The following is an 18747-nucleotide window of genomic DNA, read 5'->3' as shown; positions in this document are numbered from 1 at the left end:
CATGCTCTTCATTAAAGGCGAAACAATCTGGGAAAGCAACGTCTGCAAAGGCTGAAGAACACATCAAGGGGAATAACATAAAGATACAGGCCAGATCTCTGCAGGTATAAATCAGCACCAAGGCAGCCCCGGCTTACATCAGGTGAGGATCTGGCTCAGGTCCACTTGCATCTTGAGAAAAAAGGATCCCAATTCCTTACTGAGGGCTGCAAAAAGAAAGACTTGCCAGGAAAAAGAAATCCTTTTTTTTTTTTTTTAAAAGATTAATGCATTTGAGTTTTCCAAGCCCTACCTCTCAATGCAGGCCTCTCCACAAGCCTCCTTTTAAAGGTATAGGAGTTTCTCTCAAGACGTAAGTGCCAATTATGGCTACAGTCTCCATCACTGGAGAAAACACAGCTAACACCGAGCACTCAGATGGTGCTTTACACAATCCAATTACTGCACAAAGATCCATTAACTTTTCCAGCTGCCTTCTTCCCCTTCTGCTGCTGGGAAAACCAGTGCAAAGGGCTGCATTGTAGCTGTGGGGGCACCCAAGGGCAATGTGATTCCAGGGCGCTGTGATCCAGGAACAGGGGTTGTACCCCACTGAAAGGACACAACGTACACAGCCTCCTATGTGGTCGCACATCCAAGCCAACCTCGACCCTGCCTAGACAAGAAGCATAAGTATGAGATGTTGGCGGTCCTCAGCGGAGCAGTGGAGTCTAATCCACACTGAGCGATCTGCTATTGATGTTAAACTACTACTGAGTATTGATGACTACTCCTACCCCAACTACCCACTTTCAAGCCAGTTTGGATACATCCGCATCACTCTGTTGCAGCTGCAGTATGCAGGTATCGGTTATATAGCTGCAAGTTAGGACACGCTGGGGTCTCCTGAATTTAATTCCACTGTCTCACAGGCAGCCTCTAAGGCTAGCCAGAACCCCGTATCCTTGCTCTTCTTGATCTTACACTGCATCCACAGAGCTGGCATGCCCTTTGACCGAGGGTTGCTTCTGCAAATTAAGGAAAATTAAAGACAAAAAAAAGTCACACAGCTAAGGATAATAAACCATGCATGCATTGCACTGAGCCCCAAGGCTGAAAAACATCTGCAACAACACAGCTTGCTGGCTGGCATAAGGAAGGTCAACTCAAAGGCTAACAGAAGATGTAGGTCTTAACACCACAGCCTGCAGGCAGCCCAACCTGGACTCTCTCTCAACCCCAGAGGATGCTGTTATCCGGATAACTTCCTGGACAGCAATCCAGAGACACCACGTGCATCACATATCCCTTACAATTTAAAGACAACACAGGTGGAGAGGGAGAGAGGGAGTATCTGAAAGCTGGGGAATGGAGACAGCAGTGAGGATGCCCCGGGGAAGCTACGACACAGTTGGGAGCTGGATCCAGAGCACCCAGCATTTGACTGAGGCCTGCAAAACGAGACTGTCCCTCTTCTATGGAAACAAGGGACCTTCAAGTCTACAGAGGAAGCCTGAAGTCTGCAAAATTCATCCCATCAATCTGGCCACAAGACAACCTGACAATCCTGATTCCTTTTCCCAGGCTTAAGGAGAGAATTGGAGCCCAGCTCTCTGCCCAGACACACCAGTGTTAAACCAGCCACGACAAGACTCTTCTGAATTATTCCTAACTTTGGGCCATGCAAGTGAAAGACGGATCAGGCTAGGGACAGAGGTGCCTTTTGACTGCTCTGAAAGAGGAGGGGCGTGCCGGCTCTTCTGATGCAACTGGTACATCAGTGTGCTCTCGCAGTAACACAAAAGTGAGCTAAACTGCTGTAACTTTAACCCTGACCAAAACAGGCTTCAGGCTGCAGCAGATCTGCTACCTGCATCTCTACAGAAGCATGCCGAGGTAACCGTTACATCTCAGCAGCCTGTACTGGTATCCTTTGCTATCGATTCAATTGCTGCCTCTGTCTGCCCCTTCAAGACCCCCATTCGCTTTCATCAGAGGCTTTCAAACGTCTCCACTGCATGAACTACATCTAAACAGACAGGCTGGATCAGGGACCCTCCGCCTGACAAGATCACAAACCACTAGTCATCTACCATCAGCATCACATTTCCATGGCAACAACAGCAACTGCTTTCAAGGAAAAGTGATATGGGAAATTATTGAATATCTGTTTGCACACTGTACCACCACACCTCTCCAGAGACCTCCAACGTGTGCTCCAACCAGATCCAGCAGACCAGAGTTGGAGAAACATTGCTTTGATTAACCGAGCTGTTTTGTCACAAGCAAATGGAGACTACCTTTCCGAGGCAGGTGCTGGCAGGGGAGCCTATAGTGAGGACATGGCTCTCCCAGCATAAAACCATCTGATGCTCTTAACACCCCTTGTGTGGTTGCTCCTGACTTCCCAAGTGCTAGGCACTTGCATGAGCATAGGGTTGGCCACTCCACATTTATGGTGACATAAAAGCAGATGTCTGCACTGCGAGAGGAAGCCACTCACCCACTGTACAAATCCCTCTCTCTCCAGAGATCACTGACTGTGGTTAGCCATCCATTTTCATTCTGTGTTTGTATAGCATCTCCCAATATGTGATGCTGGTCCTCACTTGGGGACTCCACAGGATGCAAACGAACCCTGCAGCTGGCAGGTAAGACTGGATGCCCTCTTAGTCACTCACAGAAAGCACTGCCTCTGAAAGGGCTTGCTTGGTGCAAGGAGAGGCCTCTGTAGCAGAAGCCAAAACTCAGCTGCCTCTATCCTTTTGCACATGGTGATCTGAGGCCATAACATCATTACTGCAAGAGAACTGCAGGATGAGAGGAATGCATTTGCTGCAGAAGTGGTTACATGGGGAGGTAGCAGCAGCTGGCGAATGCTGAGGCCAGGACTCTGTTGACACGCCACTGTTAGAAAAGGTGCTCAGACTGAGCAGTCAGAAGGGCAGAGCTCTCTGGGGCATTCAGCTGCCACAGCAGGGGTTGATGCAGCAAAGCCTAATGCATTTGGCTGGGATGATGTAGTTGGGGCTGGTCCTGCCTGGAGCAGGGGGCTGGACTAGATGCCCTCATTGTCTATGCCCTCTATGAAGCATGGCTTGTTTTATCTATGAAGCATCTTAACAAGAGCCTCAGCGACAGATCACAACCCCACTGCATCAGGTGCTGTACAAACACAGCAAAAGGACAGTCCCTACCCCCAAGGGCTTCCAGTTTAAATAAAAAGACCCAGGATCACAAGTGAGGCTCACACTTTTTGGGATGCTACCTTAGGAAAAGCTGCTCTGAACTGAAGCATCAGGAATCCTGAGGTCCCTTCCAACCCTAATTTTGGGCTTGGTGGCAGCCTATAAGCATATCAGGGGTGTGCATCAGCTCACCAGGGCACCCCACAGGAAGATAAGGTCTAACAGTCACAAACTGCTGGAGGACCATTTTAGACTGGACATAAACAAAAACTTCTTTACTGTCCGAGTCTCCAGAGTCTGCAATAGGCTCCCCTAGAAGTGGTACAAGCACCTGCTCTGGATACCTTTAAGAAACACTTGGATGCTCATCTTGCTGGGGTGATCTGACCCCAGCTGATTTCCAGCTGGACCTGATGATCTCATGAGGCCCCTTCCAGCCCTAATGTCTATGAAGTCTGTGAAATTTTCTGCGATTGTACTCCAGATCTTTACAGAGCCCACCCTGCAAACCGCATTACTCTTGGGCCACAATGCACCAAGCAATTTCAGTTCAATTCCACATTTGCAAACAAAACTGCAGGCCGGATGGGGTAAGGCTGCAGAGCTCCAGAGATTTCAAGGTTGCTATTCCCATTCACAGGAGCCTGCGCCCGTTCTATGTTAAAAAGCACCCTTTGTGGCCATGCAATCATTAAGATGGTCAATACTTAGTTAAAAGGTTAACCAGGCGCCCTGCCAACCAGTCACCTGAAGCAGATACCATTTCGCTCTCTGCAGGCTAGCTGTGAGCAGGGGCAAATTGTTCCAGAAACACAATACGAAAAGAAAGCACGTTGTTTAGTCTAGCAGGAAAGTGATATAAGATCACCTCCGAATTTATCATATTTTTCCATCCTTCCTCCTCAGGGATCAATTTTATTCCTTTAAAAAAAACAAAAACAAAAAAACCAACCCTCCCACATCAGTACGAGTTGTCCTCAAACCACAGGCAAAGTCGACCTGCAGAATATTTACACATGACTCTTCTAGGTCTAAGCACCACATTAGACCCACGATGTACAGTGTAAGATAGACCAGGCTGCTTCCTTGGCTCCTGTAAACTCCAGGAGGGTCACAATGGCAGCTGCAGATCCGCGGGTTGGGACCATTGTGTCCACGTGAAATTTAATCACGTAGCTCCTCAGACCTCTTTAATTCCTTGCAACATAATCTAGAGCGACATGTAAAGGAGTCAAACAAACGGTCTCCTTGTCTTTGTCCAGAAACAAGCCCCTACGTCACCTGCTCTCTCCCGTATCAGAGACAAAAAAAATTAAGGAGCTTATTGCAGACTTTCTGCCAGAGGCAACGTGGTCTCTGATATATTAACTCTCTATTAAAACGGAGAGAGCCAATGCAAATAGAAAGCTTTATCAACTTGGGTATTTCAGAAGTCATTTCAGTGACAGGGTACGGGGATAAAGGACTACCCTAAGAGTCACATAGCAGCAATTATTTGCTTGACTTTTATGAAAGGAAGCTTGTCCAAGGGCAAGAGTCACCGCTCAGGGACTCCCAGATCTACTCCCTGCTGGGCCATGTCACGTGCATGCTGCGAGGCAAGGCACCGAAGCCCAGCTCTTCCAAGGTCTGTAAGTGTCTAGCTCTCAGTCAAAATCAATGGGATTTTGTCCACGCTAAGGGATAAAAGGGTCTTCCAACATTTGAAGCCTGATTTGTACAACATGAACTATTAAGCCTAATTTTAGCCTTTGCACAACACGAACTATTCCAACCAGGACATCTTACAAGACCTTCAACTTTCCTGTGAAATGTGAATTTTCATTTCCACCCAGGAGAAATGTTACAACCTTTGCATCCTCCTATGCCTGAAGAAGGGTGTGTGCACCTGAAGTCTTGTAAATAAAGGCTTTTTTTTTTCCCCCCTGCAAATATCTAGTTGGGCTAATGAAAGATATCACCTCTGCCACAATTTCTGATTCTTCCTAGGGAGTAGCTGGTTCATGCTAAGTGGCCAGCACACGGTCCATCTCCACTCAGAACTGTCCTCCTGTTTTTCACCACGTACAAAATAACCCATGATAAGAAGACACTTGTTCTCCACTGGAGACAAGACCTTCATTTCTCTGACCTGGATCCTCAGTGCAACCACATGCAGAGCAGGTCAGCCTTAATGCTGCTTCTTCCCACCCGAACGCACAGGCAGAGCTCATAAAACCAGCTAGGCCTCAATCCTGCAAGCACTTTGGGATGTCTTTTTACATATGCAAGTACACGGGACCATTGCACTTGTGCCCTTCGAGTGAGGTGAATGCACAAGTAGCCTGATGAACGAAGCCATTGAATTACACAGATCAAGGGAAAGCTAACTTATCCGCCACAACAGAAGGACGGCAAACTCTGACTTTGACCTTTCTGAGGTCTCAGCAATGGATGGATCAATATTACAATAACCAAAGGCAAAAACCAGAACACTTTTCCCAAGGGCAGACTGCTGCGTTCAATTAAAAAATATTTCCATTTACCTCTTGATGACTCTCTTACTTTGGACATGACTGTTATTGCATCTCAACGCTTCTGATGCCATTATAGGCTTTGTGATGCACACGCAGAGTTAACAAGAAATTACCGAGTACCAAACCAGACTTGTATGAGGACAGCGATAAATTTTCCCCTTGGAGGTGAGCTGTAAGTCCTGCTGTAAAGTCAATCGGGCAAAGTGCCTGGGCATTTCTATATTCATAAATGCAAATCATCTGACTACCTGTGTACATCACCCAAGGCGTACAGCACATTGCTAGTGGTTGTGCATTATGCATCATATGGGAATTTGTGTTTAAAATACCTTGCAACACAAGGGCCAGCTTGGGTCCTCTTTGAAAAAAAGAAAGCAAACTACAGGTCAGTGAAAGCCAAACCAGCCACTGCTCCACAGGGAGCTGCAGTAAAGCAGCCAAAGCCCCGGTGAACAGGGTGTGGTAGCCTCAAAATATGGGGAAAGCAAGTGGGCCTCTGGTCTGCTTTGCTGCAGGAGGCAGGCTGGCCTTCGCAGAAAGCCAGGCAGTAATGCCATTCTCATGCAATGGGACAAAGCACTGGGCCGGGACCCTGGAGACTGTTCGTTCCTGGCTCTGTCTGCTGGATAACCTGGGAGAAGTCACCTTCCCATCAGTACTTCAGCTTCTGTCAAAGGAGATAACGACACCATCCCGCTCTCTGCAAAGTGCTTTGAAAACTATAATAGAAAGCACTATATTTGACGATGATTATTAGCTGTGCTTCTAACATGGCTTGCTCAGAAGCCACGAAGCCCCAGCCAAGCTCCTGGGTGACCCCAACTCACCTCCCAGGGGTGACAAAGGACAGAGTGGGAGGACAGAGCAATTGATGCTGGTGGGCTTGTGTCCCCTGTAGAAGGTATACCGCAGCTCTCCACAAGACAAGCCTCCCTGACCCACTCCCAGCCCAACCCCCAAAGACTGGAAGACCCTCTGAACAGACCACTGGCCCAAGGCTTGGCTTTGGGGGATTGACACGGAAAGATAATGACTCTGCTACCTTGCACCATCGGCACGAGCAGTAGATTTCATTTTTTCAGCAGATTCTCCACTTCCCTCTTTTGCCCACTGCAAGAACCGTTAACGCAAAACCAGCGGCTTAAAAGTCACGCGATGCAAGTGCTGGGAACAGAAGCTCATTCAGGACAAGTCTGGGTATCGGTATTTCTCCTGCCTCCAGACCAAAAGCTTTAGGAATAAAAAAGTAAGGATGGGCAGAATATCTGAATCCTAAAGGAGAGAGGCAGACAAAGCACGTTATTCATGAAAGGAAACAACTGCGAGTGTCTGGGTGAAAGATACATAAGCTATTAAAAATGCTGGAAACATATGGAAGCAATAAGCTGTCCTTTTTTTTCCCCTCCTGAAAGCAGGGACAAATGTTTCAGGAATTGCTGTTCCTCATCCATGTGCTACACTGCAAATATTTGCTGTTTCTGCTCTTTGGAGGTAGTACAGTACCAGTAATCCAAGCGAGGACCAGAACCTGTCCTGGGACAAGTGTCTGCATGCCACTGACATCCTCAAGCATGCCTCCCCAGGGGTGGATCTGGCTCCAGATGCCTGTAGACTTTGGGTTAGGGACTAACAGAAAATTACTCCTGGCATCATTATTAGTTCTGATATTTTAGGCCCTCCCGGGGATGGGACGGGGGGCGGGGGGTTTGCTGGGCAGAGCACAAGACAGACATTCAGTAAGACAATCCCCACCCTAAAGTGCTTCCAATCTAAAGGAGCAGGACCGGGAAGGAAAGAGGGACAGAAAAAGGAAAGGACTTTCCAATGTCACCCAGCACCCAGGGCTCCTGCCCTCCAGCCCAATGCCTAGCCACTGACTCACTGTTATAAATCTGCTATACCCTAAGGCACCATCCCTTTTATTAGCCCTACCCACAGGATGTCATTCATTAACACTGAATACGGCCAAACCAAATGCAGTGACAAACAAATAGCTGGCCTCCTTTTAAGTATTCTGCTTTAAAGTACATAACTACCAGGCAAACGCAAATAGAAGCCAAAACTATGGAACAATTTCACCAGCTCAACTCCTTGCTTGTTGCCATGTGATTTAGGGGCTATGTAATTATAGGGTACACGTAATAAGCAGAAAAAAACCCAGAAGATAACACTGCCAGTGAACAAATGATGCTAGTCAAAAACAATATTAGTGATATTTAACATGGTTGTAAAGGGGAAGAATAACTATGGCAACAAACATGTCCGGCAAGAGTTGGGCTACCTTTGTACAACCTCTCTTATCTGTCCGTCTCTCGAAGGATTTTCCACTGCCGTTTATCACCGCAGTGTCTGAGTGCCTTCCCTGCTAAAAAATAATAATAAAAAAATATATAGAAGCTCCCCCGTGCACTACCAGGAGTGACTAGAAATAACGGTCACAAGCTGGCAGAGGGTAAACTCAGACTAGATATCAGGAGGCGCGACTTCACGGTCAGGGCGGCTAGGATCTGGGACCAACTTCCAAGAGAAGTGGTGCTGGCTCCTACCCTGGGGGTCTTTAAAAGGAGGCTGGATGAACACCTTGCTGGGGTCGTTTGATCCCAGTACTCTTTCCTCCCATGGCAGGGGGTCGGACTTGATGATCTACTCAGGTCCCTTCCGACCCTAACTGGTTCAAACTCAAACCGGTTAGAGCTGGTTGGAACCAGTCACACGGGTCAGAAGTGGTTGGTACTTTTTCAGTCTTGGACCAGTCGGAACTTGTTAGAACCAGTTCAAACTAGTCTGCAGCAGTTCCAAGTGTTAGGAACGAGTTCCAACCATTCAGAACTGGTTCAAACCGGTTGGAGCCATTCGGAATTGATTGGAACAGGTTCAAGCCAATAGGAATCGGTTCTGACCATTTTGAACCAGTTCCGACCAATTTGAATCAGTTCCAACTGGTTTTAACTGGTTCCCACTGGTTTGAACCGGTTCCAACTAGTTCAACTGGTTTGAATTGGTTCCAGCCACGTCCGGTAGCATCAACACACAATATTCTGACAGCTGTTTCTATGCTCTATGGTACTGTCCTCTATCAGTGGGGGCAACCTTTCCGGCAATGTGACTCGTATTAGCCCCAGACCCTCCTCGAGTCCATCCAATCACTCTCCACTACTTTGTCAATTGCTCTGTTTTCTGCTTCCTGTCTAACGCGCTGCTTTGCCTTCTGCTCCCTGCCATAGCTGCCACTGTGCTGCCTCCCTCCTCCCCAGTCTGCGGCATGCCACGCACAGAGGTGGCCCTTACCTCTTATAGCAGCCAGGCCGCAGGTTAGCCCTCTCTGTCCTATAGAATGCATTGAGACAAGGGCTAATACCTGTCCACCTGTAAAGTTATTTTAACATTTTTCAGACTAGACTCTACTAAGGGCTTGTCTTCCCAAGGAAGTGACACCATTATAAGCTGTGGGTCGGGCGTGGATTTATATGGCGTGGAGTTTATGACTATTACCTCCTCTGCAGACAAACCTATCAGAACAACTTTTGTCAGTTTAGCAAATGCCACCCTGTAGACAGGGAGAGGAGAGGGACACACACAGAATTGGTGAGCAGCAGCTAAGGGCAGAGAGCATTTTGGAGAGATTGTTAAATGGATACAGGTTTCCCTCGATTTATGTTGTTGGATTTCACGCAAACATTTTTAAATGTTTAATACAGATTCTTGACTATGTATCATAAAGTTGTAGTACGTATACTTTACATACACTCAGTGAAATCTCTGGCATTTCTTCCTTTTTGGGGTCAAAGCACTGCTGGGGGAGGAATTTTTTTTTGGAGGGGAAGCACACAGAGAGCTGAGAATAAAACGCTTGTTTGAGTTGCGAGAGGCCATGTGCAAGGAGAGGAAATACCTGCAAACAAAGTCTGTCTGGGGACAGTCAACACATCCCAATGGGGTAACACGCAGAAGCGTGCGTGTTTGCAGTCAATACCGGAGCAAAGTTGGCACGAAAGGCAATATCCAGTGGATCTTTAGCCATGGTGAGCTCAAGACGCTTTCTTTCTCCGTCCCCCCATGGCACAAGCAGCTGGTTTCATTCTCCAGGCTGGAACACATTTGTCACCTTTCAGGTTTGCATATTCATACTAATTGCATTAGGAGGAGGCTATAAATTCCCTTCCCTTTTCTCTCCTGCGACCACCTCTTTTGCAGGCTTTTCTCTGGAAGACATTATGCAAAAGACACTTCTAATGGCCATTCATTCACTGAACTCCAGTGACAGCTTTATTTAACGTCAAAGCTGGTTAACAAGCTGAATAGCGGGCAGTTTAATGTAATGCAGATCTGATTAGAAAACAGCCACCAGACTTCCAAGGAGGTGGGGATTTTATTGAATTTGATTTTGCTTTCCTCACACAATGCCACCTTTCAAGTGCCACCGATATTAATGAGGATCCTGGTATTTACATTAATTTTCCATCCTTGAGAATACAGCCCCAGACAGACCTAGTGCTTCACAGCCTCCCATGATAGAAAACCCATGCTACTGCAGAGTCACTGATGATGGATTGAATTTAATCTTTGCTTTATTTAAAAAAAAAAAAAAAAAAAAAAATCTATTCTTCTGCTTTTTTGGCTAAATCATGATAAACTGGAAATTTAAACTCTGAGTGGGCCTGGGATGAGTACTGCACAAAACTTTTATGGAGTTCAAGTAAGTGTTATGGATGGAGGCCTAGTTGTTAGAGGCTGGAAGGGACCTTACACATCATCAGGTCCAGCCCTCCGGCACCTGGGCTGGAAAGACTGCTGGGATCAGGCAGGTATCAAGAGGCTTTCATAGTCCTCTGTCTTGATTTCACTGAAATACTAAAAATATAGTTTCATAGTTAGTAGGGTTGGAAGGGACCTGAGCAGATCAAGTCCGATCCCCTGCCATGGCAGGAAAGAGTACTGGGGTCAAATGACCCCAACAAGGTATTCATCTAACCTCCTCTTAAAAACCCCCAGGGTAGGAGCCAGCACAACTTCCCTTGGAAGTTGGTCCCAGATCCTAGCCACCCTGACCATGAAGTAGCACCTCCTGATGTCTAGTCTGAATTTACCCTCTGCCAGCTTGCGACCGTTATCTCTAGTCACTCCTGGCAGTGCTCGGGGGAACAGGGACGCCCCCAATGCCTGCTGATCCCCCTTGACTAGTTTGTAACAGGCCACGAGATCCCCCTCAGCCTTCTCTTGTGGGGGCTGAACAGGTTCAGGTCCCGTAGCCGGTCCTCATAGGGCCTGCCCTGTTGCCCCCTGATCATGTGAGTGGCCTCCTCTGGACCCTCTCCATGCTGTCCACATCCCTCCTGCAGTGCGGCACCCAGAACTGGATGCAGTACTCCAGCTGCAGCCTGACCGGGGAGGGGTGGGGAAATCACTTCCTTGGACCTGCTCGAGATGCATCTGTGGATGCAGGACAAGGTGCGGCTGGCCTTCCTGACCGCGTCCCCACACTGCCGGCCCATGTTCATCTTGGCATCAACGATGACTCCAAGATCCTTTTCTGCCTCTGCACTAACGAGAAGGGAGATCCCCAGGCTGTAGGTATGGTGCCGGTTCTTCCCCCCAAGGTGCAGCGCCTTGCAGTTGTCAGTGTTGAATTCTATCCTGTTCTCGTCCGCCCACCCCTGTAACCTGTCCAGGTCTGATTGCAGCCTGTTCCTCCCTTCTAGTGTGCCCACATCCCCCCACATCTTAGTGTCATCAGCAAATTTGAACAGGGGCTTTTTACCTCCTTGTCCAAATCACTGATGAAGATGTTGAACAGTGCGGGCCCGAGGACCGAGCCCTGGGGGACCCCACTGCCCACCTCCCTCCAGGTCGAACATGACCCATCCACCACTGCTCTCTGGGTGCGGCCCTCCCTCCAGTTGGTGACATCTGACTGTGTAGGCATCGACATCACAATCTCCTAACTTTTTAATGATAATGGAGCAAGAGACAGTGTCAAAGGCCTTCCGAAAGTCCAGGAAGACGATGTCCACTGCTACCCCTGCATCTGAGGATTTGGTGACCTGGTCGTAGAAGGCCACCAGGTTGGTCTGACAGGACCTGCCACTGATGAACCCGTGTTGGTTGCCCCTAAGCATGATCTCCTCCCCCGGCCCCTCGTGGACACATGCCAGGATAATTCTCTCAAAAAGGTTACCCAGGATCGAGGTAAGACCGACTGTCCTATAGTTCCCCAGGTCCTCCTTCCTCCCTTTTTTGAAGATGGGAACCACACTGGCCTCTTCCAGTCCTCTGGCACCACACCAGAGCCCCACGAGTGCTCGTAGTTGTGCCAGGGGTCCCACAATGACCTCAGCTAATTCCCTCAGCACTCGGGGGTGGAGATCGTCCGGACCAGCTGATTTGAACACGTCCGGTCCCTCCAGACACTCCCTGACTAGGTCTGCCCTGACCCTTGGCCTGGGTGCGCCTCCCCTGGGGCCTGCGGGGGGCCCAGCAGGGGGGTGACTGTTCCGGTCCCTGCTCAGGAGAATGGAGGCAAAGAAGTCGTTAAATAGGTTAACTTTGTCGTCCGGTGTGACGACCAAATTTCCTAGCGTGTCTTGCAGGGGCCCCATGTAACCTGGTACCTTCTTTTTGCCCCCTATGTATTTAAAAAAGTCACAGAGTGATCCCCTTTCCTTTTAAATCATTTTTTTTTCTCATTGTCAGAAGAGGTTTTATTCCGTAGTGGACACAGCTTTGAGGAACGTCACTTCTTTTTAAGCGGTTTCCCGGGATCAGGAAGTACGCTGGTGTTTCCAAGAATCGTAATTTTGGTCAAAGATCAAAACGACCTCCACATCTGAGAAAAGCGACTTTTAAATGAGTGGAAAAGTAAAGAAACCTTTGATATCTGACTACGCAACTTTGCCCCTTGAATGAAATGGGCATATAGATCCAGCCTAAAAAAATCGCTGTCAATTAGGAAAAACACCATTTTGCATAATTGCAGACACCACACCATGCTTGCATCAGCAAGAGGGATGAATTCCTCCTTCATTGTCTGCAAGCTTATAAATCCTTTTCTCCCCAAGGTATGGCACAAATTCCCATCTTTGAAGCGCCAAGTCCAATTTACATTTATCAGCAAAACTGTACTGTTAAAGGATTATAAAACAGCTTATGAATCTCTAGTGGTTAATTGATCTGCGCTTGCACCCTTAATCCATGCAGCCCCTTGAAAACCAATTGTTTTCTTTCAATTTTATTCAGCACTTTAATGTGCTCAGTGCTGGTAAAACACCTGCCCCCCCCACTGGAAAGGGTCTGTTCTCCAATGTGTGTGGGTGACCTACAGAAGTAAGCGCTATTAATATTTGCCTACTTACACGTCCCTAATGGGAAGACAGACCTTTCAGCCGGATAAAGGGACGTATATCTTCTAAACTATTTGCTTCTAAGTAGGAAAATTACCTTATTATTTGTATATTTAGACCATTAAGTGTGTGTGCATGTGCAAATGTGTGTACACACACCCATCCATGCTTTGCATAAGACAGGAACAGCCAAAGGGTGCTCGAACTCCTTCCCAAGGATGACTCCAGCAGACAGGGCCAGATGAAGTACGGAGGGGCAAAAGCCAGCACCTCTTTCCCCTGGGGACGCTGTGTCAGCTCAAATGCAGGAGAGGCGAGTCCCCAAACAGCAAGCCGCCTTATTATACTGCAAGCCACGGGGGCAGGGGGCATAACCTGGCCTACGGACCTGCTCTTCCTCTACGGTGGGGTAAGAAATTTAAAATCAGGTCTTCTGTGTGGATGCAAGAAGGTGCTCTCACTCTACAAACCCTCACGTCCAGCCACAACGTACACCTCACCTGGAGGGTCATGCCGTGTTCGGCCCCGTGCTTCAAGAAGGATGCGGACAGTTGGGAAAGAGCTCAGCACAGAGCAACTGAAAGGATTTAGGAGTCTGGGACGCATGAGGACAAGCTGAAAAACTCGGGTTATTTAATGGGAAGACGAGGAGACCCAGGGGGCATTTGAGAACAGTCTTCAAAGACCTGAAGGGCAATTAGAGAGAGGACAGAGACCGGCTTTTCTCCAGGGCAGGCAGGAGCGGCAGCTTCCAGCTGCAGGAAGGGAAACTGAGGCTGGCGACGAGGAGGAACTTTCCGACTGCGTGGGCGGTCGAGCATCCGAACAGGTTGCCTGGGGAAAGGGTGGCATCTCCGGCCCGGTAATGAATGGGCGAGAGCCAGCCGGGAGGGTTTAGTCAGGGGGGGTCCCACCTTGAGCAGGGGCTCTCCGAGACCACCCGGCCAGGCCCCTCGCAGCCCTGCTTCATCGGACAGGCCGCAGCATTATCAAAAAAAGAACTGGAAACCCGTGCCCTGCACAGGCTGTTTAACCCCAGACATTTAAAAGGTCTCTCAGGCACCGAAAAAGCACTTTTCGGCCCTTCCCCGCGAAGGGGGTGCAATCAGAAAACAGCACGCGCGAGGCAGCCGCACGCCTGCTGCCGACTCCCGCTTCTCTCACGGGGGGAGCGCGACCCCGACCCGCGCCTACCTCCACTTGTGCAGCGCGAAGCCCGGGCACTGGTCCCCGCAGGCGGTGCAGGGCTGTCCTCGCTCCGGCTCCGGCTCCGGCTCCAGCTGCGGAGACACAAGCGTGAGCGCCGCGCCCGGCCGGGGCCGCCCCGGGGCGGCGGGGGGCGGCGGGCGCGCCGCCCGCGGGGGCGCCGAGGGGCCGGGGGCACTCACCGGCCTGCCGCCCCGCCGCTTCCCCGCGCCGCGCCCGAACATCGCCGCGCCGCCCTCACGAGTGCCGAGCCCCGAGCCCTCACGCCCGCCCAGCCCCGCCCCGCGCCCCGCGCCCCGCCCCCGGCCCCGCCCCCGCCCAACGGCTACGCCGTCAGTGCTTGACAACGTGCGACAGCTTTATAGCTGGTTCCGAGCCAGTTTTCACTTGACTGTGCAGCCGGGCCGCGGATTCCCAGCCCCACCGCGATGGAGCAGCGTCTCCCCCGTCGCCTCACAGGTTCTCGTTCCCATTCCCCGTGTCCCTCTCTTACCCCGCAGGCGAGCTCAGAGCCGGCTGCAAACGCACCCGCTTGATCTTTTTCGTGGAAAAAATGGCTCTGTGCAGATTTCAAGTGGCACCCCTCATCGTCGGTCGCATTTCAGCCGGGAGAGGGGGGAGGCTGCAGAGAACGCGGAGCCCAAAGCCATGATTTATGGTTTGCAAGGATTGTTTTCAGTCTGAGGGTTATAAGGGGTTGGTTCTCCAAACGCAGGCAACTTTTCCACCAAAAAACTGCTGATTTCTAGGTTTTATTCAAACAAACAAACAGGGAATCTGGTCCAACCTGAAGCCTCGCACAAAAAAATGTTGCAGAGAAGTGCAAATCCTTCAGAAAGCCACAGACCATCCCTTCCTCTTGCTTCAGCAGCCTCTTCCAGACCCCCCGTACCCGCTCGCTTCCAGGGGCTTTTTTCCAGAGGCAGGGAAGAAGGCAGCCTGCCCATTTAGCCTCTGAACAATTTCAGACAGGACCTTGCCTAATCCCAAAACAGGCTTCCCACTCTGCTATTGTCCATATATTAGTTATAATTAATAGTGGCGTGTGGTACGCGATAGGCAAATAATGGCAGAGCCCACCACTCGCCTCCACCCAAACTCGGTGAGATCTCAGGGCATTGGCACCTTGAAAGTTCAGGCCTCGGGCCCTTCGCGTAAAACACCGGTTCAAACCCAACAAAACAACAGCGCTGGCTGGGACGCGATGCAGAGCACAGATCCACGTGTTATGGGAAGGTGACCTGCAAATTATTTTTAATTGCTTTTCCTGTAGCAACAGGTTCTCGGTGCCCTCAATAGTCTGGCTAATAAGGACGTTTCCTTTCACATTGTCATCAAAGTCAGGCAAACTTACAAAGAAAGGGTCATTCCCCGACGGCAGAGCTGTCCTGAAAGCAGGAGACATGGGTCCCCAGCACATGCTGTCCTCCTCGGCCCTCTTACCAGGGCCATAGGGCAGGTGTTGCTGTAGAAAATTCAGAAGTTGGCCTGATTGCTTTTCGTGGCAGGGAACCTTGCACCACCTGGGGATATTCAGGGCTGCTCTGCCTCTGGCACCCCAGGCAAACCAACCCCTGGGCCAGAGACCTTGGTGGGAGGAAGGTGTTGGACTTCACTCCTGCAACAGGCATGGCTGGGATGTGGGGAGCCGTATTGCATGCCCCCATCTACATGGAATAAGAGTGGAGCCAGGGGGCTCCATGACCTCTTTGCGAGACAGACTTCCACCTGGTCACACCCAGCTCCTTGGGCCAAAGCAGGGGGTATTCTCAGTACCAAACTCAAGGGCTTGACACATTGAAAGACCCTTTCAATGCTTGCACCAGCTCCTTCCTGCAACACAAGGGACTTTCCAGCTGCTGCCACCATTTACTTTGGTTGGCTCGTGGGACGGCCTGGCTTGCTCTCAGCTTTCACTGAACCCAAACCAGTCCCTGTTTCACCTTTAAAATGCAAACTGAGGATGGGAGATGTAAAGAGTGCACGTTACAAAGGGTCTAAAACCAGGGTGCCCTGCTGTGAACTGGCCTCTACTTTTCAATGGATGTTTCTTCCGAGGAAACTGTTAACTATTTAACTGACCAAAATAAAAAAGACAGGAGGGTAGGCTCCTAAATTACTTGCATCTGCATTGCTGAAACCCTGGGGCCCACATCTCTGGGGGGGACATGAAGGAATACCTTGCAGCCACGGCAGTGAACAAATACATCATGTAAGATCCAAGTCTGAGCCTTCTTCCTGCTACAAATCTCCTGCGCTGTGCATTTCATCTCAGAAACAGAGATGGTTAAATAATATTTGCCAAGCAACACATGTGACAAATGGCTGGCACTTCTTGCGGTGCTTGTTTGACATATTCCTTTTTTTTCCACCTTATTCAATCAGCCCTGACTAGACATGGCAATTTTCATTGCAACCCTTCTGGGTTTTATGCCTGTTCCTCAAGTTTTCTCCATTGCTTCACAGAAGAAATCAAAGCTCATTTTCTTTCTGAAGTAGACTGATGAGAGGAGCAAAATATCAGGGACCTCCTTTCTCCTTTTGCTCTCTACCTGGTACTTGTTGCAGAAATAATTGCAAAAAAAAAAAAAAAAAATCAGAGAGAGAAAGAGAAGGTTAAGCACAGTCCTTGCCTTAACTCTTAATCAACAAGCTTGTTACACTGCAAAAATGACTGCACCTGATCCTATGACTAAACACAGCAGTAACCACTCCAGTTACTGATTTTACCATGTGAACTGGAGTTTATTACGAGGACAGAGCATGGCGATGGTCTGATGTGCTGCACACAGAGAGCAACACATTAGTGCTCTTCACTGTCATTTGAGCTTTCTCATTAACAGTTCTTGGGGAGAGATGGAGCTAAAAATCAGAGCTCTGCCCATCAACAGCCCTTTTCTGCCCTCTCCAAGGGACTAGGCACCGTGGGCGCGTCTACACATTCATTGATGTGCCCTAGTTATGGTGCACTGAAGTTAGTATTTGGATAACCAAATGCTAAATCAACGCACAGTAAGTTGCACTACTGCATAGTGTGGGTTTTTTGTGATGCTTACTGCACAGTAGTGTATTAGCACAGTTTTTACCTGCCGGCACACTACTGCACAGTGATGTTAGGCTACTGTGCAGTTAGTGTCTCGTGTAAACGCACCCCTTCAGGGAGTAGCAAGGGAAGCTTGAAGAAAGCATTCACATATATTCTTACACAATTGCAACAGTAAGGCCAGGAGCTCAGCAAGTGGAGAAGCCATCAGGGCCCCTTGTTCCTGGGAGCTATGCCCAGCACCCAGCCTCCAAAATGCAAACACTTCATACCCGACACCACAAACAGCCCTGAAGCCAAGTGGGCTCTGCTGCAGCTTGTGCCCTTTCTTGCCAGCCCTCCTGTGGTTTCAAATGCCAAAAGGTCCTGCTCAGGTGAGTTACCTGTGCAGCCATCTCTGATTCTGCAGGTAATAAACCTCTGGCTGTTATTGTGCAAAATCCTCCAAAACTAAGAGAGAGCTTGGAAGCCAAAACAAGCATCTTAAAATGCCCCTGCTGCTGAAGGATGGTCATATAAAAGAGGGATCTAATGCATTGTACAGTCTGTCACTTATTCAGCAAACCTCCTTCTCTACGGATAAATACATGCCCTCACTTTCGGTCCCTTAGTAACAAGACAATGCCATGCTTCCACTCGGGCCTGACTACCCTGTAGTTATCGGAAGGAGAAAAGATGAGACATACAACCATAATTCAGTACAAAGAGGGGGAATTTCAGCCTGCACAGTGCTTAACAGAAACTCAGAATCGGATGAATCATGCCAGATTGCTTCATTTATTTTATTTTATTTTTTGTGCTCAGAGGTTTCCTGCTGCATATTCCATTAAATTCAAACTGGCAAAATGCACTTTGAACACTTGCGGCTCGGTTTTTTGGAGATGCACACGCTCCAAACGTCAGAAACAATAACAAAGTGAGCCTAGCAACTTCGCAGGCTCCTGCTGTATTTCAGCATTTCTGCGGTTTGCCGTACAGTTTCATGGCACTAATTATCGCCGCCTCTGACTAACATAGGAGCATTTCATTCCCCTCTTTGTCATTTTTCTGGGGTATTTTGATGAAAACAACTCTGGATAATTTTATAGCATGGGCCTGCCTCGATCGATACAGTCATTTGTATCACACACATTTTCTTTTTCCACCCACCCAGGAATGTGAAATGGGCCATTATGTACACACCAAGGTATTGCTAAGCAAGCCCCCTCCTTTTAACCTTTCGATTTTATTGTGTTAGTTGCTAGGTAACAGAATAAGATTTATAGTCATCTATTGTTAATTTTGAAGGCGGTCTTCAGTTGCATCATAAATAGCATTTGGGGGTCGACTCTGCACCAAGTGCGCAATAAAACTTACCAGCCAGTTGCACTGCGTGGAGACAAACGCCTTCTATGCAAGGCAGAGCCAAGCGAAAGCAGAAAACAAATTAAAAAAAAAAATACCCCACCCCAATAAAATTGGAGCCATATGAGTTGCAA

At 48.9% G+C, this 18747-nt stretch overlaps 1 protein-coding gene across 4 annotated transcripts in view; it reads right to left on the bottom strand.

Moving 5' to 3' along the window:
- Positions 1 to 18747, bottom strand: part of PRICKLE2 (prickle planar cell polarity protein 2) — a 165026-nt gene extending 146279 nt beyond the window's left edge. Inside the window, exons 1-3 of one of the 4 annotated variants that reach the window (XM_090021321.1) lie at positions 18626 to 18747; positions 14720 to 16784; positions 14215 to 14300 (exon numbers count right to left, since the gene is read on the bottom strand). Coding sequence is in view for 2 of the 4 variants with exons in the window: in XM_090021316.1 (XP_089877442.1) it covers positions 14215 to 14450 (236 nt within the window). In the remaining 2 variants the exon portion in view is untranslated. Of the gene's footprint in view, positions 1 to 14214; positions 14478 to 14719; positions 16785 to 18625 lie in introns of those variants that run through there. The other 3 variants (XM_090021320.1, XM_090021317.1, XM_090021316.1) reach the window with 3 other exon arrangements.

This window comes from Crocodylus siamensis, chromosome 11 (genome assembly GCF_052110815.1).
Source record: "Crocodylus siamensis isolate JL-2025a chromosome 11, ASM5211081v1, whole genome shotgun sequence".
Lineage (NCBI taxonomy): Eukaryota > Metazoa > Chordata > Crocodylia > Crocodylidae > Crocodylus > Crocodylus siamensis.
This window is presented reverse-complemented; position numbering and strand designations above follow the sequence as displayed.